The sequence below is a fragment of the Mirounga leonina genome, unplaced genomic scaffold (assembly GCF_011800145.1).
Source record: "Mirounga leonina isolate KUSES-001 unplaced genomic scaffold, KU_Mleo_1.0 Mir_128, whole genome shotgun sequence".
NCBI classification, from domain to species: domain Eukaryota; kingdom Metazoa; phylum Chordata; class Mammalia; order Carnivora; family Phocidae; genus Mirounga; species Mirounga leonina.
In genome coordinates, this window is record NW_023270320.1 from 16,474,731 (window position 1) to 16,496,637 (window position 21,907).

General features: G+C 36.2%; 1 protein-coding gene across 4 annotated transcripts in view; it reads right to left on the reverse strand.

The window, feature by feature from the left end:
• Positions 1-21,907, reverse strand: part of DLC1 (DLC1 Rho GTPase activating protein) — a 427,572-nt gene that overhangs the window by 303,713 nt on the left and 101,952 nt on the right. For 3 of the 4 annotated variants that reach the window (XM_035004119.1, XM_035004126.1, XM_035004125.1), the window contains exon 3: positions 11,770-11,919. In XM_035004119.1, the coding sequence (XP_034860010.1) occupies positions 11,770-11,919 (150 nt within the window). Of the gene's footprint in view, positions 1-11,769; positions 11,920-14,092; positions 14,196-21,907 lie in introns of those variants that run through there. The other variant, XM_035004120.1, reaches the window with a different exon arrangement.

The window sequence follows — 21,907 nt, forward strand, 5'->3', positions numbered from 1 at the left end:
TACAAAAGAGTACAGGGGAATACTATGAAAAATTATATGCCAACAAACGAGACAATAGAAGAAGTGGATAAATTCCTAGAAACATACAATCTTCCAAAAATGAACCAGGAAGAAATAGAAAATTTAACAGACCAATTATAAGTAATGAAAATGAACTGGCAATAAAAAAAACTACCAAAAAATAAAAGTTCAGGAACAGAGAGATTCACAAGTGAATTCTACCAGACATTTAAAGAAGAGTTAAGATCTATTTTCCTCAAACTATTCCAAAAAAAAAAAAGAAGAGGAAGGAAAGCTTCCCAATACATTTTACAAGGTGGGCATTACCCTGATACCAAAACCAAACAAAGACACCATAACAAAACAAAACAAAACAAAACAAAACAAACAAAAACCAAAAACAAATTATAGGGCAATATCCCTGATGAACATAGATGTAAAAATCCTCAACAAAATATTAGCAAACCACATACAACAACGAATTAAAAAGATCATTCACTATGATCAGGTGGGATTTATTCCTGGAATGCAAAGATGGTTCAATTTTTGCAATCAATCAACATTATACACTACATCAACAAACTGAAGGATAAAAATCCTATGATCGTCTCAATATATGCAGGAAAAGCATTTGACAAAATTCAACACTGATTCATGATAAAAACTCTCAACAAAATGGGATTAGAGGTAATATACCTCAATATAATAAAGGTCACATATGAAAAACCCACAGGTTACATCATCCTCAATGGGGAAAACTGAGTTTTTCCTCTAAGATCAGGAACAAGCCCAGGATGTCCTCTTTCAACACTTTTATTCAACATAGTACTAGGAGTCCTAGCCACAGCAATTAGACAAGAAAAATAAATGAGGCATTTATATTGGTAAAGAAGAAATTAAACTGTCACTATTTACAGATGACATGATAGTATACATAGATAATCCTAAAGACTCCATCAAAAAACTACTAGAAGTATAAATAACTTCAATCAAGTGGCAGGATACAAGATTAATACCCAGTAATTGGTAGCATTTCTATACACTAACAATGAGGTAGCAGAAAGAGAAATTAAAAAACAAAACCATTTACAATTGCATCAAAAAGAATAAAATACCTAGGAATAAACTTAACCAAAGAGGAGAAAGATCTGTATTCTGAAAACTATAAAACACTGATGAAAGAAATTAAATGTGACACAAACAAATGGAAAGATATTCTGTACTTACGGATTGGAAGAATTAGTATTGTCAAAATGTCTATATTGCCCAAGCAACCTACACATTCAATGCTATCCCTATCAAAATACCAACAACATTCTTAATATAACTAGAACAAATAATACTAACATTTGTATGGAACCACAAAAGACTCGAAATAGTCAAAGCAATCCTGAGAAAGAACAAAACTGGAGGTATTACAACCCCAGATTACAAGTTATACTACAAAGCTGTAGTAATCAAAACAGTATGGTACTGGCACAAAATAGACACATAGATCAATAGACTGAATAGAGAGCCCAGAAATAAAGCCACATTTAAATGGTTAACTAATCTATGACAAAGGAGGCAATAATACACAATGGAGAAAGGACAGTCTTTTCAATAAATGGTGCTGGGAAAACTGGACAGCTACATGTAAAAGAATGAAACTGGACCACTTTTTAACACCATACACAAAAATAAACTCAAAATGGATTAAATACCTAAATGTGAGACCTGAAACCATAAAAATCCTAGAAAAGAACACAGGCAGTAATTTCTCTGACATCAGCCATAGCAACATTTTTCTAGCTATGTCTCCTAAGGCAAGGGAAACAAAAGCAAAAATAAACTATTGGGACTACATCAAAATAAAAAGCTTTGGCACAGAAAAGGAAACCATCAAGAAAACAAAAAGAGAACTGACTGAATGGGAGAAGATATTTGCAAATGATATATCTAATAATATCCAAAATATATAAAGAACTTATACAATTCAACACCAAAAAACCAAGCAACTTATTAAAAAAAATGAGCAGAGGACTTAAACAGGTATTATTTCAAAGACACACATATGGCCAATAGACACATGAAAAGATGCTAAACATCACTATTCATCAAGGAAATGTAAATCAAACCCACAGTGAGATATTACCCCACACGGTTAGAATAACTAAAATCAAGAAGACAAGGAACAAAAAGGGTTGGCAAGCAAGTGGCGAAAAAGGAACCCTTGTGCACTGTTCATGGGAATGTAAACTGGTGCAACCACCATGGAAAAGAATATGGAGGCTCCTTAAAGAATTAAAATAGATATATCATATTATGTAGTGATCCAGTAATTCCACTATTGGGTATTTATCCAGGGAAGATGAAAACACTAACTCTAAAAGATGTATTCATCCCTATGTTTATTGCAGCATTATTTAAATAGCCAAGACATGGAAGCAATCTAGGTGTCCATCAGTAGATGAATGGATAAGGAAGATATGATATATACATATATATGGCCATAAAATATTTCATGGCCATAAAAAAGGATGAGATCATGCCATTTGAGTAACATGGATGGACTTAGAGGATATTTTGCTAAGTGAAATAAGTCAGACTGAGAAAGACAAATACCATATGATTCCACTCAAATGGAATCTAAAAAAGGTGAGTAAACAAAAAGAATTTCTTTTTTTTTTTTTAAAGATTTTATTTATTTATTTGAGAGAGAGAGAATGAGAGACAGAGAGCATGAGAGGGAGGAGGGTCAGAGGGAGAAGCAGACTCCCCGCCGAGCAGGGAACCCGATGCAGGACTCGATCCTGGGACTCCAGGATCATGACCTGAGCTGAAGGCAGTCACTTAACCAACTGAGCCACCCAGGCACCCAAGAATTTCTGTATAAATACAGAGAACAAACTGATGGTTGCTAGAGGGAAAAGGGATGGGGAGTTGAGCAAAATGGGTAAAGGGGAGAGGGAGATACAGGCCTCCACTTATGGAATGAGTAAGTCATGGGAATAAGAAGCAGAGCATAAGGAATATAGTCAATGATAATGTAATAACAATGTAATGGGACAGATGGTATCTATGCTTGTGGTGAACATAATGTAATATATAAACTTGTCAAATCACTAAGTTGTACAACTGAAACTAATGTAACATTGCATGTCAACAAAACTTAAATTTAAAAAAGGAAATGAGTATAAATAATAGCATGCACTCATAGAGTTTCATGAAGATTAAGCAAGATATATGCAAAGTACATGTTATTTTTAATATCATTATGTCTTCTTAAAACTAGTACATGGTATGTATATAAGACATGTCTGCTGAGTAATGCAATTACTTTGTAATCTCTCCAAAGGCAGTGCATTTAATCCATCAAATGTTCTGTTTATGTTACAAGGTAGCCTGAGAGCATAAAGGAAAGTTGGGGGTGAGAGGAATCCCCAGAGGAGGCAGCAGAGGCTCATTTCACTTTATAATTTTAACCTGAGAGAACTATGAGTTAAATACCTCTGTGCCTACTCTCTACATCTCAACTTTCTCATGGCCCATATGGTTGAGTATCATGTACACTGCATTTATACTTTCTGGCCTTATGTTCTACCATTCTCTTGTTTCTTGGTGTGCTTTAGCCATACTGGTTGTTTTTCAGTTCTTTTTTTGTTTTTGTTTTTTGTTTTATTTTTATTGTTATATTAATCACCATACATTACATCATTAGTTTTTGATGTAGTGTTCCATGATTCATTGTTTGCGTATAACACCCAGTGCTCCATGCAGAACGTGCCCTCTTTAATACCCATCACAAGGCTAACCCATCCCCCCAGCCCCCCTCCCCTCTAGAACCCTCAGTTTGTTTTTCAGAGTCCATCGTCTCTCATGGTTCATCTCCTCCTCCGATTCCCCCCCTTCATTCTTCCCCTCCTGCTATCTTCTTCTTCTTCTTTTTTTTTTAACATACATTGTATTATTTGTTTCAGAGGTACAGATCTGCAATTCAGTTTTTCTAAAACACCAAACTGGTTTCTACAGCAGGAACTATGTCTTTCTTGTCTCTCGTCTCAGAATTTCCCTTTGCTGGCCAACCAGGTTTTGCTTGAATATTCATCGACATTTCAAGCTAAAGGAGTTTCTTCCCTTCAACCTCTACAGTATATCATTATTTTATAATCTATTACCTTGTTTATCTACATGTATCAATTATATCCATCCATCATCCTACTTATCTATCCATCCATCTGTCCATCCATCCACCCTCCACTCATCTCTTTTTCTAATCTTATCTGTTTCTTTTTTTGAAGATTTTATTTATTTATTTATTTGACAGAGAGAGAGAGAGAGAACACAAGCAGGCAGAACAGCAGGCAGAGGGAGAGGGAGAAAGAGGCTCCCTGCTGAGCAGAGAGCCCGACGTGGACTTGATCCCAGGACCCTGGGATCATAACCTGAGCTGAAGGCAGACACTTAACTGCTGAGCCACCCAGGTGCCCATCTGTTTCTCTTTATTAGAATCTATGTATCACAACAGTATGGACTTCACCTGTCTTGTTCACCGATATATCATAGTTCCTGGCATGTAAAACATGCTCATTAAATATTGTTTTAAGAAAGAATAGCTAGACTCAAAAATATTAATAACTCTTTCTTAGTCCTCACAATCAAAGTAGTTTTATAGTTTTTTTGCTATGAAATAATAAATCACCAATAGCATTGAAAGGGTCCAAGGGGGAAACAGAGAGGGGTTGGTAAAAAGGGTACAAACTTTCAGCTATAAGATGAATAAGGTCTGATGATCTAGTGTAAAATATAGTGACTACAGTTGATAAGACTATATTAAAAAATAATAATTGAAATTTGCTAAGAGAGGGTGCCTGTGTGGCTCAGTCAGTTGAGCATCTGACTCTTGATTTCAGCTCCAATCATGATCTCAGGGTTTCGAGATTGAGCCCCATGTTGGGCTCTGCAATCAGTGCAGAGTCTGCTTGAGATTCTTTCTCTCCTCTCCCTTGGCCGCCCACCCACTCTCTCTATACAATAGATAAATGAATGAAATCTTTAAAAAAATAAATTTGCTAAGAGAATAGATCTAAAATGTTCTTTTCACCAAAAAAAAAACAAAAACCAAAAACAAAACCAACACCTAAAGATAAATATGTGAGGTGATGGATGTGTTCATTAACTGGCTGATGGGAGTTTTTTCACATGTATACACATATCAAACCACCACAAAGTGCACTTTAAATAGATCACAATTTTATTTATCAATTATACCTTAATAAAGCTGAAATAAAAGAAAAAGATAAAGACTGAATCATGAAGAAAGAGAAAATCTTGACAGACCAATAATTACGGAGATTAAAGTAGTAATAAAAAATCTTCCAACAATGGAAAGGCCAGGATCGGATAGTTTCACTGAGGAAGTCTACCAAACATTTAAAGAAGAATTAATGCCAATCTTTCTTAAACTCTTCCCCAAAAAAATGAACAGAAGGGAATACTCCCAAACTCAATTTACAAGGCCAGCATTACCCTGTTACCAGAGCCAGATAAAGACACTATAAGAAAAACAAAACAAAACAAAACAACAAAAATAAAAAAAAAAAACTACAGGTAAATATCCTTGATATAGGAGGGGTAGACGAACTATGAGAGACGATGGACTCTGAAAAACAAACTGAGGGTTCTAGAGGGGAGGAGGGTGGGAGGATGGGTTAGCCTGGTGATGGGTATTGAGGAGGGCACATTCTGCATGGAGCACTGGGTGTTATGCATAAACAATGAATCATGGAACACTACATCTAAAACTAATGATGTAATGTATGGGGATTAACATAAGAATAAAAAAAAGATTTTCTTAATGAGAACTAAGGAAAAATACAAGGAATTTTTATAGAAAGAGTTGATTTGGAGGAAACCTTGCCTTAATAAACATCAAATATACTTTGAGCCTGTTTAAAAAAAAATATCCTTGATATAGATGCAAAAATTCTCAACAGAATTCTAGCAAACAGAATTCAACAGCACATTAAAAGCATGTTACACCATGATCGAATGGGATGCAAGCATGTTTAACATACACAAATCAACAAATGTGATGCACCACATTAACAAAATAAAGGATAAAAATATAATCATCTCAATAAAGTATTTGACAAAATTCAATACCTTCTCATAATAAAAGCTCTCACCAAATTGTGTATAGAAGAAATATATCTCAATATAATAAGAGCCATGTATGACAAAGCCACAGCTAACATCATATTCAATGGTGAAAAAAATGAACTTTTCCTCTAAAATCAGGAACATGACAAGGGTGCCCACTCCCATCACTCCTCCTCAATTGAAAGTTCTAGCCAGAGCAATTAACCATGAAAAATAAATAAAAGGCATTCTAATTGGAAGCAAAATTTCAAAGTGAATCAACATCAAATTGACAGTTGTAAGTAGCAGGTAATTTATAAGCCATTTATATTTGACCTTTATGTATATCAGAACTCCTTTTGCCTTCCTGTTTATAATTTGATTAGGTGATTAACAGGGTAACCTTCTGTCTTTCTAACAATACAACAGTTCTGAGGCAAACTGAGAAATATTTTAAAAATTTACCATTTACTGTGTTTTTACCTTTTAAAGACAATGCTATATAGCAATTACTTGCTTCAATATTCACCAACCCTATGAGGATATTATCATCATCACTTGACATGATAAAGTTAAGGCTTAAGGCAAGTAATTTGACCAAATTCACATTGTACAGCAGGGCTGACATTAAAACTCAGATTTCTCAGACCCCAGAGTTCAACTTCCTTAATAGCTATTGTGACATTCTGCTGGGAGCTTAAAACACAACTACGGGAGTGATTTAAGGAGGGTCACAAATATGTAGTTTAGTACAAATCTTTATTATTTTGTTTGCTCTCTCTTCACTGTGAGAGATAAAATGCAAGCTCTCTCAGAATCTCTCACATCCATTCCTTCTTTTCTTTTTCCACTGCTACCATACCTAAAATACGTGGTTAACAAGCCCTAAATTATCATTACAACTGCCATCTAATCATTTCCCTGTGACTCACCTTTGCTTTGTATAATTCATCTTCCACATCATCTCCCTACTAGGCTCCATTTATCACTGTTACCCCATGCTTCAACTGTGCCAGGCAATGGGAATATAAAAATCTTGGAGTAGTTCCCACTATGGTAGGGAATACAGTATGATGTGCTATAGTAGAGATGCATACACAGTACAATTATGGCATAAGGGAGTGAGTAGCTAGTGATCCACTGGATATACAGATCTGGAGATAGCAAAAAAGGTCTCACTGGTGACCCTCAAATATGAAGAAAAAGTCATGTAATCCATGGTGATTTCCAGAGAGAATATTCGGTCAGACATAGAACCGAATCTAAAATCTGGAGATAAAATTTACGGGGTAAATATAAGAAGAGGAGTCACTTTAGTATATGAAAAGTACATTTGAGGATATGAAAGAAAAGGAAAGAGAGGAGCCAGAAGTCCAGGGAGTTGTGAAATCCAAGGAGGAGAGGATGTGCAATTGCATCAAATGCTACAGCTGAAGACTGAGGAGCTACTACTGGATTTTTCAGACGGAAGATGAGTTGCAGAGAAATGATGGAGCAACAGACAAGAATTAAATCACAGAATATATACTAGGTGAAGAGGAGCTTGGCTCACAGGGGAGGATGTAGGAGGAAAAAAGAGAAGAAAAGGAGTACCTATAAATATTTGCAGTTGTGAGGCTGCAAAGTTCCTGTCAATTGTCCATTTTCTCTATGAAGAGGAATGCAAGGATGTTTGCTAAGAGATAGGGGTAAGGGTTGGGCAGCATTTGGGGAGAAGAGTGAAATTCTTGAATAGCCTCCTTGGACTATGGGAAAAGGTCCAGGAAGGCCAAAAAATACTGTAGATCAGTGCTGGAGGTTCAATTAAAGATAGTGAAATGGGTTCTGGCTTATATGTTTCTTAAGCTTCTCGATGGCATGGATGAAATACCTGAAGATATTATCAATATTGCCTTGTTTACATGTTAATTCAAACCCAATTAGTAACTTAATATTCAGAATACCTTGTTTGTTTGTTTGTTTGTTTTTTAAAGATTTTTATTTATTTATTGAGAGAGACAGTGATAGAGAGCATGAGAGGGGGAGAGTCAGAGGGAGAAGCAGACTCCCCGCCGAGCAGGGAGCCCGATGTGGGACTCGATCCCGGGACTCCAGGATCATGACCTGAGCCGAAGGCAGTCCCTTAAACAACTAAGCCACCCAGGTGCCCCAGAATACCTTGTTATCAGGAAAAAAATTCCTCGACTGTCAGAAAAGGGGATTCTGGTCCTGGAAATGGCACTTATTCCATTGTGAATGAACAATTTGCATCTTGGGAAGGGTTATAATATAGAGTAATCAGCAGAATATAGCAGAATGAGCATTGAAGTCTGACATATGTGGAAATAAATCTTACCATCTGTCTGTCTGTCAGTAAATTACTCACCACTCCCCACCTGTATGACCTTAGGTAAATTACTCATCTTCTCTGGAGCTCAGCTTCTTATTTTAAGATTGTTGAGGGTAAATGAAATAACATATATACAGATTAGTGCTCAGTAAATACTACTGTCTTCTCCATTCCCCACTCACATTCATTCCATGAGATGGGCCATCATTTGCCAGCTCTAAGAGATTGACACGAAGTGGGTACTTGGACAAAATCAAATATTTGGACTTCAGAGGAGAAAACCAGATCCTGGGCTGGGGTGAACCACCCAGGTACAGCCAACTTGCAAGTCTCTATCAAGTCAGCCTCCTTTAAATCTTTATTTCTATTCTGTTTCTATTTCTATTCTTATTTTATTTATTTTTTCATCTTCAAGCCATTCTTAAAGACTTTAGTCTATTATTTTATTCCCTTTATTATAGATAAAAAGCTTACTCCAGCACTTTCTCATAAGGAATCTCAAACTGAGATCACTGTTTCATTTTGTGTCTTGTCTTTCCTGTTAAACTGTAAATTGACAGGGGAGTATAAGGGTGTGAAAGAGGGAGTGTCTCCTCCAAATCTGGGACAGTGCTCCTTGCTAGATGATCAAGGTCATAATCATGCTGCTATATTCTTTTATTCCATGGTGCAATTATCAAAAGAAATGGAAAGTGCCTGTGGAAAAAATTTTGAATGATGAGAGAATTTTAAAATTAGCTTTAAATACCAAGGAAGAGAAATAAAGAACAAGCGAGGACCTAGAAAAACCAAAAGACCAAAAAGATGTCTTGAGCGCTTCAGGCTATGTGTTATTCATCTTTAGCCTAGTGCCTGGTGTGAGTACATGGGAGAAGGAAAGGGAATAACACATTCTAAATATGTGCTCTGTGTCAGATCTGCACAATACATCTTAACATATATTCTTTCATTTACTCCTCCCAATGAGCCATTAGATAGGCAATAATATTGCCTTTTTCACATGAATTTGAAGTTGAGAAATCAAATATTCTTCTTGTATTTTAGATATTCAGTTGTAGAGCTTGTATTTGAACCCAGGCCTGCAAACTTTGAAGTTCATAAGGTTTCTATGGTATTATTTTGCCTATTCCAAATGTATACTGAGCTGAAAACTTAGAAACAGATCTCTATTCATATAATCAACCATTGCTCAGCAATGGTGGTGATATTCCATGAGACAGTGCATGTAATTAAAATCTAGTTTATATTTTAAATGGAGGCAGAAGATGTAGATGTAGGTGAATCCTAAAATCATCACCTGTATTTGTTCCTATTTTTGTTTTGTCTTTACCACTGAACAAAGAAACATGCCTAGCAGAGAAGAGCTGTCTTGCTTTCTGAGATGGAGATGACAATATGAAGGTGCATTCAGCAGAAATCTGGGTTGGGTTTTTTCCTCTAAATACATGGGGATTGAGGAAAGTTCAATATAGATGGAAAAGGGGAGAGATTAAAAAGATAGGGAGATATTAACAAGAGAAAATGTGTCCTGTGCCTACATTCATGGCAAAGAACTACTAAGAAATACCTCTTATTGAAAAATATGGTTATTTCTGGCTTTAAAAGTGATGAAAATGAGTATAATTGTTCTACACACCCTTCATATGTAATCAAGATTAAAACACCCCTTCTTGTTGGTCTTCAGATTACTTTAATTGTATTTCTTCCATTGGGATGCCTGTCCTATTAAAGTATGTGCAAGACACTATGGCAGCACCATGGAAGGAGCAATTGATTATGGGAAGACAGAGGGAGATGTAGGCAAGATTTCACTGTAAAGATGAAATGAGATGAATCCTGAAGGGTAAGAAAAAATTATCCAGAAGGTCACAGGCAAAAACAAAGATCTCATACTATTAGATTTTAAGCTGAAGCACCTAATTTCTTTTCCTTCCTTCCTTCCTTCTTCCTTCCTTCCTTCCTTCCTTCCTTCCTTCCTTCCTTCCTTCCTTCCTTCCTTCCTTCCCTCCCTCCCTCCCTTCCTCCTTCCTTCCTCCCTCCCTCCCTCCCTTCCTCTTCATTTCTTTCTCTCTCTCTCTCTCTCTCTGCATCGATCTGTCATCTATCATTTGCTTAAGCTCTAAGATATCCACCATAGTCAGCTAGAGAAAGCAGTGGTGTAGTGGTTAAATGACATGGCTCTAGATCAAGCCTCACTGGGTATGTACTTCAGCTCTGACACATATAATTACTAACTTCTCTGTTTCACTCACTTGAAAAATGTGAGGAATGAATGTGTTAACATATATAAATCATTTAGAATAATACCTAACATATTCCAAGGTTAGCTATCATTTTGTTTATTTACTTTGAAATATTCTGCCTCATAGTCAGAATAAGTCTTGAATAACTTCAGAATCAATGATAGAACTACACTAATTAAAGAATATGATCTAGTTTGGTAGGTGCTCAGATTCATATATATAGGACTTTCCACCCCTTTGATCTTAGGTAAATGCATAATTTCTTGCCTTAATGTGTTGATTATTGCATAGTGAAAGTAATAGATTAATTGAAAAGGGATTCATGGCTTAATTAAATCTACCATCATGTTTGCTTGATCTATACAAACTAAGCCATTTAATATAAAGCTAATAGTAAATATGTAAAGTGTACAGTCAGTCCTGGCATCTGCCTTCCAAATTTTATTTTGAATGTCAGAATCTCAGAGGAGTGTCTGTCTTATATGAAATTAATGCACAATAGAATAAAATTCTCCCTCTGGCTTATTCATTGTGTTTCACAAAGTGAATTTTAGAGTACTTTCAAGTTAATCTCATCTAAATTATTTCTTGTAGTATGCTGGGTCAGTCCAGCATCCATTCATCCATTCACGCATCTATCCAAACATCCACGCATGCATGTGTGCATGCTGCAGATATTTAGGCATCTTTCACATGCAATGTAAATTTGTGAGATACTGGAAAAGAAATATTAAACAAGATAGACATAGCATTGTGAATGGTGTTCATAGGATGTCAGAGAAGACTGACAATGAGAGAAACAACTACAACAAAGATGATTTGATCTCTAGGAAACATAATTTCCCCAGGTGACCCTCTTTTTCGTCTAACTAATAATAACCATTTCCTTTTTAATCACACTTCTCTTTTAAATAATATTGCATCAAGCACAGAATTACTTGAGTGCTCTTTATGGAACACTTATCAGGGCCACACATAGGTAGTGCTCCCATCGAAGATGTTTCATTTGCAAGAGGGACTGTATGAAATAAAGAGGTAGCATTCTCATGGGGAAAAGCAGCAGAAAGGAAAGCTCACAGGAATGTGCCGCCGCAGGTTCGTTGGTGTGCTGGACGGAGAGGAGCTGGTGCTGAGGGCATTCTCAATGTCCTGATCAAGTTGGTCCAGTTTCATAATTAGCAGCACCATGGAGTCCAGCCGCGCCCTATCTCGATCTTCTCTTATTTCCTGAGGAACAGAACATGTTGTTACTGAATCTGAAAGGCCATTTCTTAGAAAGAATAAAAAGTTCCCTGTTCCTCAGTGTGACAAAAAGGACACCGAATAATAGGCAGCCTTCTACTCAACAGGGAAAGGAAGTTCTATTCTGTATCATCAATGGGCTCTTCATTGGGAAGATACTGACCTACTGCCAAGGAAGCATTTTACTTGAATTTTAAATATACATCTTTTGGAAAAAAGTGCAATGAAAAAGTAAAACATCAGCGAGGACTGATACATATTTACTACTTTTCAGTTCATTATTCTTGGGAAAAGTTATACATTACTTTTTTCATGGTACAAATCAACTATTACATACTAACTGTTTGTGGTTAGACATTTAAGGATCCATACAAGAGAATATTTTTGAAAGAATATTTCTGAGTATAGTAAAAAATTGGGAAAATAATCAAAGAAGGCAGGATTTCAGTTTGTGCAGTGGACAGGTTTTTTTTGTTTTTTTGATTTTTTGTTTTTTGCCTTGTACTCTTTTTTTTATTTTTATTGTTATGTTAATTACCAACATTATATCATTAGTTTTTGATGTAGTGTTCCATTATTCATTGTTTGTGTATAACACCCAGTGCTCCATGCAGAACGTGCCCTCTTTAATACCCATCACCAGGCTAACGCATCCTCCCACCCCCCTCCCCTCTAAAACCCTCAGTTTGTTTCTCAGAGTCCATCATCTCTCATGGTTCATCTCCCCCTCCGATTCCCCCCCTTCATTCTTCCCCTCCTGCTATCTTTTTTTTTTTTTTTACATATAATGTATTATTTGTTTCAGAGGTACAGCTCTGTGATTCAACAGTCTTGCACAATTCACAGCGCTCACCATAGCACATACCCTCCCCAATGTCTATCACCCAGCCACCCCTTGTTTGTTTTTGTTTTGTTTTGTTTTTGCATGGGGCCATTTACCTACTGCTACTTCAGGCTGTATCATTGTCAATATTTCTCTTCAAGCTTCTTTTTCTTTCAAACACTTGAAAAAAGCCCCCACAGTTGTATATATTTTTGTAAATGATCACGGTTACACGTTCTAAATTCTCTATAGTAGAGAGATATGTTTATGGAAATACTGTTGCTTACAGGAATACCTAAAGCTTCTCATTAACCTTATAGAGTTATTTGGCCATGACTACTTACTATTCTTGCATATTCAAATCAAGTCAATTAATATTAGGAATCTTCCAGATTCCCTGTGTGTTGTTTAAGGTATCAAGGTTGGGTAGAGTATTGGGTGGGGGAAAAAAGGCCATGGAAAGCACAGTAAGGTTCTTCAGAAGCAAAATCTGTTGAGAGATATAACAGACTTGGGGCTAGCCCTTTTGAGGAAAATCATTTGTCACTCATGTTGCCATCTTTTCATCTGTCTTTGATATTTATCTGGATGAAATCAGCTTTGAAAGGAACACTAGTAGAGACCTCAAAGGGAAAATATATCACAACAGAAGCTTGAGGGGTGTGGGTACAAGAGAGCTTGTGATGGTATTGGCAGTGGGATGGTAAGATGACTGCCTGAAACAGACCTTTTGTTTTTGGCATTTTTCTTTTAATCCCCTAAATTCTCTAGCCATCATTAGGAGGGAACCTCAAAGAACAGGGACTTACTAGGGTAATTCCATGATTAAATAATTCTATAGGGGTCTCTGTATCCATAAGAGCTAGAGCAGATTGTTAATATTACAGAGCATTATTTTCCAGATGTCAAAGAATTGGTTTATTAAATTAAATTGTTCGAAGAATCATTAATTAAGTTTGGGTATTAATTAATACCCAAGTAAGTTATTTGGGTAAGCTGAACTTGTGTTTGGTTTAACAGACTAATGTCAAAATGAAAGAGTTAGTCCTACTTCCAAAAGGACATCAATTTTGAGAATAAACTAAGAATTTTTTTGTTGTTAATTACTTCAGAATACTGTGCTGTGATTATTACTTAAATTTCCTTTCATTGTCCCTGCTGTCTAAAACATGTAATGAGACTCTGACACAATTACAGACTCTTGTCATCATAAAGTTTTATGCTTTGTACTTAAGAGTGTCCAGGATATTTGCAAACAGACTTAAACCTTACTATATATCATGTCCCTCAGTGTTATAGAACTTTATTTTATTCAAAAGAGCCTTTTTGGGGTACCTGGGTGGCTCAGTTGGTTGAGTGCCCGACTCTTGGTTTCGGCTCATGTCATGATTTCGGGGTCGTCAGATTGAGCCTTGCGGTGGGCTCTATGCTGGGTTTGGAGACTGCGTGAGATTCTCTCTCTCTCTCCCTCTGAGCCCCACCCCGACCCTGCTTGTGTGGGCACACACGGTCTCTCTAAAAAAAGCAAAAAACAAAAACAAAAAAACCCAAAAGAGCATTATTTATAGTAAAATCCTGCTTCTACATTAAAATGGAGTCCTGGAAATACTGGAGATTATTCAGTGTAATTCTCTTTTAAATACCCGGAAAATGGAAAATCTGACTAACAGACGACTCAAAGTCCTCTTAATTACTTCTCCAATGTATTTGCTCGTATAATTTCCTTCTTTTTTAAACCAAAGTTTGTGTTTGGCAAGACAATGTTCTTTGCATCTCTATATCCACATGTTTTTTGTGTGATTTTCATTTCCCAATTATAACATCCTCAAGCACAAAAATTATATTTTTCTACCTGGCAGATGAGTCAAGTTATACATTGCACATGCAATATGTTTTTAGGAATAACAATAATGAAATCAGTGGGAGCCAGTGAAATAACATCTTCCAAAGCCTTAGAAAGTATATCTTGATATTTTTCCAGCTACTAAGTTAATGCTGGATAAAGCAGGATGTCATGAGTTGTCCTAGCCCTACCAGCAGTGGTCTCAGAAACAATTTGTCTTTGAATTAACTGGATGCTGAGATTGTGCTTTAAAAACATTTTCAAATCCATGGGCTGAGCGTCAAATTATTTCAAATGCTCTGCCAAAAGGAATAAAATCAAACATCCCTGGTCTAAATCATTCCTTTAGAGAAATAAGCCTATTGCTTTCCCCTTCCTTCCTGGATACTTCCTTATTCACCACCCATCACACTCAGCCTAAGTGTCAAATACACAGACCAGTATCTTGTGTTATACATCCATAAAACTTCACAAAATAGAGCTGACTATAAATCAGATGTTTTGGATGAATTTTATTGTCTTTGTTTTTAAAGCCCAGATATTAATATCTTACTGTTCTAACCTTTCATATGCCTATGGCTAAATTCCAGCAAATAGCTCATGCCTGAAAACAGAGCTGTATATTTGCAGGTTTTGGCTAGGTTGACTTCTATAGTGAGCCTTTTACTTCATGCTTTCCCTGTCATCCATGAAGAGGAACTTCTTAATAAATGAAGCCACCTATTAATGAAGTTTTCAGTATTTCAATAACTTAGCCCACTCAAATCAAGGCCAAGACATTAAATTCTCTCCCCTCCCATCTTTCCTTCCTTCTTTCCTGCAGTCATAGCTGTTATGGGTCAAGCACCATTAAAGGGACAAGATAGTCACCAGTGATAAGAGATTAAAAAAAAAAAAATCCCGGCTTTCCTGAATATTATAGTCAACCATGAGAAGACAGACAACAGAAGTTAACAAATTCATAAGTAGGATGGTTTCATATAGGAACAAGTATAAGAAGCAAATATATAGGGTAAGAAGCTACACAATCACTGAAGAGGGGTTGTTTGTCCCACTTGGCATAGGGTGACTGGAAAAGAGTTTTCTGTGGAAGTGAGGGCTAAATCATGATCAGGAGAAAAAGAATGGGGTAGAAGAGAGATATGGAGGTGGAGATGGAGAGAGAAAGAAAGGGAAAAGAAGGAAGGAAGGCAGGAAGGCAGGCAGGAAGGAAGGAAGGAAACAAGGAGGGAGGGAAGGAAAGAGAGGAGAAAGGAAGGAAGAGAACTGGGAAAATAGTATTCCATGCAGAGTGTTGAGTGACACCAAGATACTGAGACAGGAATGAGTTGGATGAGTAAGAGGATCGGATAAAAGATTGGGAACGCCGGGAAGGAGAGTAACAGGGAAAGGAATGAGTGCTAGGCCAATGTGAGGGTGAGTATAAATAGGAGCCAAATTATATTGTTATGAAGGTCACTGTAAAGAGGCCAAATTTATTCTTTGTAGTGGGGCCACTGGCAGGATGTCAGCAAATAAGTGGTCCTCTACCCCGACTTTTAGGGTTCTTACCACATATTGACAACTAAACATTTTGGAAACATCACCCTACTTTACAGCCAGTGATGCCACATAACTAATACACACTAAATAGTTCTATTTATCTTGATTATTTTCTAGTCCTATAGTCTTTTTTTCCCCCCTGAGGTCTGAATTGGACCCACATTATGGTAATTATAAGGAAATAACAAATTTAAGAGCACACTTATCTTGATGAGCAATGAATAATATAAGGAATTTTGAATCACTATATGGTACACCTGAAACTAATATAACACTGTGTGTTAACTACAGTAGATTAAAAAAAAAAAACAACAATAAATAATTTCATAGCATGGCCATACATATTTTGAGATCAAAGTGAAAGAAGAAGGCACTCTTTGGGGAAGCTGTTTCTTGGAAGTAGGGAGTGGTATGTTGGTAAATGTTTAAAAACTAGATTCCACATAAAAAGAAAGTCCTGATTTGTAGCATGTGTCAATTTTTCTGTGACATAAATACTGCCATGGCCTATTTCCAGCTACCAACGAGACATTACTGAATGCAGAATTGGAAGAGATGCCCCAAGTTTTCTCTTGTGAGCTTATGTGAGCTGGTAACCAATAGTTGTAACTATGGTTTAGTCAATGTAATAACATATTGAAATAATGCATTTTATTTATTTAATGCATTTACTTTCCTTAACTTTTGCTTTTGTTGCCCAGGTAGAGTTCAGGCTAAATTTTAGACTTAAATTTAGTGTTTTTCTGGAGACTTCTTTTTTCTTAGTAGTCCTCACTTATCTGCCTTCCTTGAACTATCTATTATTTATGTTTGTAAAATACCTTAAAATTCATTATAATTAATATATCTTTATACTTGTATTTTTGACAGTAAGTCAAAACATATTTCTTTGAGGAACTCATTATGTACTTGGATACCTTCCTCAGAATTTAAGACTTTAGACATCTAGGGTGCCTGGGTGGCTCAGTCATTAAGCGTCTGCCTTCGGCTCAGGTCATGATCCCTGGGTCCTAGGATCGAGCCCCACATCCGGCTTCCTGCTCTGCGGGAAGCCTGCTTCTCCCTCTCCCACTCCCCCTGCTTGTGTTTCCTCTCTCGCTGTATCTCTCTCTGTCAAATAAATAAATAAAATCTTTTAAAGACTTTAGACATTTAGAACTCTAGGATCATGGCTATTGGTTCCATAGTGTCCTGACTTTGCAGAAGAATTCCAGGGAGCTTTAAGTCCAGATTACTTCTCTTTTGACAAACTGAATAGAATAGAGCCCATCTCTCCCGACTCTCTGTCCTGGTCTCTTTACAATATTCCATTTTGCTTTCCTTTCATGGATGCAATTATTAATTTAATGCCATTTAGTTATCATTTATTCTCTCCTCAATTCCTGCAACCTGGTTTCATTCCTTCCAATATACAGAAACTATGTTTTGGAAGAACACCAATAACCATGATTAAATGCACAAAACTTTTGCATCTAGGCTAGTTCTTTAACACTTTTATTTAACAATAATTTGCTATGTTTATCGACCATCTCCTGTGTGCTATGCACTGTTCCCTAGGAAGCTACCTATTTCATATTTGTACAGTTATAATGTTTATAAAAGCCATGGAGTCCAGTTATGCCTTCCTCTAACTTCCCAGTTTCTCCCTCCAGAACTAGACAGCATAAAGTGGTGTCTATTCCATGAAAGAGTCTTTTAAATATTTGAAGAACTCCGTTGTGCCCATTTTCTTCCTTTTCTAGGTGAATCATCCTCAGTTCCCTTAATGATTTCTCATATGACATGTTTTCAAACCCTCATTAGTTATGTTTACTCTTCTCTGCATACGACATAATTCTGTCAGTGACCCAATTAATGGTTGGTGGCCCAGAATTAAATATATTACTCTACACGTTGTCTGACCAGGGCAGAGTAGGCAAGTATTTCCCATGTTCTATACACCCTCTTTAACACAGCTAAGAATTAAGTGCCTGTTTAGAACATGAATAGGCTATTCTTAATAGGTTTGCCATGATTTGCTTTTTTAATGAGGAAAAGCTATTTAGTTGCCTGTGAGCTGACCTTGAGTCAATGGTGTGATATATGTCTCCTTTTCCCAATATATGCCTATGTAGCAGTAAGAACAGAAACATCCTGTTGTCTTGACACTGTAACTAGCTGTTGTCAAGGTATAGATAATATATGTCACTGTTGTGGAAGAAATTTCCAGTTGTATTTCTTTCTTAAACTCATCAGCGGGATACTTAGGGAAATTTGGAGAAAAACTGTTCAATTTGATTTGTTGTCAAAAGCCTAATATGGCCAACCCACATGGTTTTTCACTGGGAAATCTGAAAGATGATCTTTATTTACCCCCAGTAGCTATTTAGTCCCTGGGCAGGGAAGTCACTTTGATCACAATGGGATCTGGGGGACATAAACAGGGTTTTTAGGGCGTCATTCTCTTTAGGTCTCTGAAAAGGAATTCTCTGAACATGAGACTCCACTACTCTTCTTTCCTTCTATCTGGGGAAGAAAATTCCAACCCTCCTCTTTCTCCAGATGCTCTTTATTGAACAACACAGGACACAGTACACATACACGGAGTGGGGAGGAGGTGGAAATTACCAGACATTTTACAGACTGGGCAAATATGAAGTCCAGAGAAAAGGATACTGCCCCTAGAGATGCAGGGGCTCTGTTTTCCTAATACCAAGCATTTGGAAGAAAACCAAAAAAATTCAGTAAAAGACCTAAATGCTTCCAAATAGTGGACATTTGGCTCAGCAAATTTTGCACTGCCTGAATGTTCTGCTTGTCAGTGAGTTGCGGCATCACATAGACAGCCATAATAAATTAAAGGCTAGGCCAGGAATAGAACTAAGACTTCCTGATTCATAATCCAAGGTTCTGGCCCCTACACTGTCTTTGATTCTATATGCATCTTACTGGCTATTCTGGGCTGGTAATACTCCTTGTTCACCCGTAGTAGAAAGGGACCTTTTAGCAAAAGACTTGGCCCAACTTCATTCTGAATTATTTGATCTGCAGCCAGCTGGACTAGTATGAAATCTCATATTAGTGTTATACATTTCATTGGACAATAAATTCCTCACTCTAGACTTGCCTTTCTTAAAATAATATCCTGCTTAAAGAACCAGAAAGTTATTAATTTTTTTTTCTTCAGAAGCAGTGAAGATTTTCATCTGAATAGCAGTCAGAAACTAAAGATAATATAATTATCCTAGGTCAGAATTTCTAGGCAAGTTAAAAGAGTCAACCTTAATTTTTATTCTGGTACATTTCAAGATGAAACTTATGTAGATTAGGAGGTAGGTAATAAAACAAACCAGGAACTATCTCCTATTTGCCAGATATAGTCTGTTCAGCCACAAAATCTTTGCATGCTATCTTTAATTAATCTTAACATGTGCCAATATCATTTTAGTATTAGATGACACAGAATGATAAATAATATCCTCATTCAACGTTACTACAAGGCAGCTTTTAACTGATATGTAAATCATAGCTTTATCTTAAGTGTTTGTATTCATTTCCTATGTGTCTCCTCCCATTTATAAAGCATGGCGTAGAAAACTGGTTTCTCCTTTGCTTGATTTTTAAACTCCAATGAGGCTTCAGATAGAGCATTTTTAAGGTGGGACTTCTGTCAATTGTTTACACAGTCTCCTGCATAGTTTCAAAGGACATCTATGCAGGTCCTAAGGAGTGCTCAGAAGTGGCAGGTGTGAATGGGGACGAGAACTGTGTGCGCAATTCCTTTCTATTCCAGGGAAATCTGAGGATGACTCCCTCCACTAGGTTTAAAGGCCCATTTGGGGGAGTGGGATATAATTTCTACTGAAATAATTTGGTAGACATTATCAAATCAGTCTTTAAGGGCTAAAGTTGAAGACTGACCTTCAGGGACACTTAGTACATTTGTAGATACAAAGTCAGCCTTTCTGGGTTGATTATTTATTCTGTATCATCATGCTGACCTGGTATCTGCAAATCCCTGCTGTTTTTGCTTTTTTTTTTTTTTTTTAAATAATTCTCAGTAGTTCTGTCCTTGGGCTCAGATATTTAAGGATACATGACTTTTCCCAGTTTGAAAACAAGAAAAAAATCCATTTAACATTAAAATTCCATCAGTTGTTTTCAGGAATATTATGATGGTCTTTCTTTAGGTGTGGATAACAGAGAGAGACAAAAGTAAAAATTTCTTCCTCTTCCATAAAAATATATGACTTAATTTAGAAAAAAGTCTATATTGACCTGGCTTCAACTTTTCTAGTTTTAACTCTCACACTCTTTCTGATAATGCCCAGTGTTCCTCAAATGTCTGTCATATTGAGGACTACAACTACATAATTCTTAATATTTTTCTTTAATTAGACTCACCTTTTTTTACAGTTAAAAATAAATTTTTAAATATCTTCATGCTATATATGTGATAATTTTATATTTTCCTAATGTATATTAAACAATAAAATTATCAAAATAAATTATTATACTATCTGATGTGATCTCACGTAAACTATACTATGTTTTAGGAAATGCTTAGAAGTTCAGAACTTCTTTTGGTTTCTCGAACATGCCATGCTCTCTCTCTCATTGCAACCAGAATTACTAGGTTTAGCAAAAAAAAAAATAAGAATAAATTAAAAAATATATATATATAGGATACCCAGTTCTATTTGAATTTCAGATAAACAAGGCTTTTTAGTGTAAGTATATCCCACACAATATTTGGGTTATACTTATACTAGGACATTTTATGTTGTTTATCTGAAATTCAAATGGAGCTGGGCATCCTGAATTTTGTCTGGCAACTCTATTTTGACCCATGTTATCATGCTCCTTTGGTTAACATACTTCTCCCCTGCCTGGGTATAATAGAGGAAACCTTTGGTTTTGAGTACAATGTCACTCTAATGGAGAGGTCTTAAAAACGTTGTGTCCTTGAATGAATGAATAGTAATTGCCTCTTAAGTTTAGTTATACAACTTCAAAGAATGGAAATTTCCTTTTCTCAGTGTCTTATTTAGTGTTATAATCCCAGGCAAATCTAAGACTTCCCATTTTGGTTTTTCTTCAGTAAAAAAATAAAATTTGATAAATGCATGAGGCTAGTCTTTTTAGAATTGCAAATTTATTTGAATTGTTAATATTTTATATGAAATTTTCTAGGAATGCGTAAATTCAGATTGAAACTTTTGCCATTGTCTATTTCTTCACTACTAGCATGTGCAATGTGTCTGTGGCTTTGTTGACACAAATGCAGAGTCCTCACATTGAAAAAGTATGGGAACTATTTATCTAGCTCCAGCTTCTCATTTTTTTGTGATGACTTACATTAGCAAATTTAAGACTTTCCCAAGCTACAAACTTAGGTTAATGGCAGGATTGGAAAACAAAGGTTTCTTGAGTTCATCTTTGCTTCAGGTTATCCAAATAGCCATTAACAGTATTAGTCCTCCAAGGCACTTTCTTCAAGTCTACAGGTGACCCGAAAAGATATACTTCCCATACAAATTTACATGCATTGAGAGATCTGGGCTGAATATGTGTAGATTAAAAAAAGAAAAGTCACACATGGGTGGCATCTTCTTACTGTTATTAATCTATAAATTTAGAAGATAAATCATCTTATTGATTTGTTCCTTTCTACCACCTTCCCTCCCTCCATCCTCCTTTCATTTTCTTTTCCTTCCCTTTTCCCTTCTTACTTTCCTTCCTTTCTTCTGTCTCTCCTTCTGTCTTTTTGTTAACAATTAACTCTA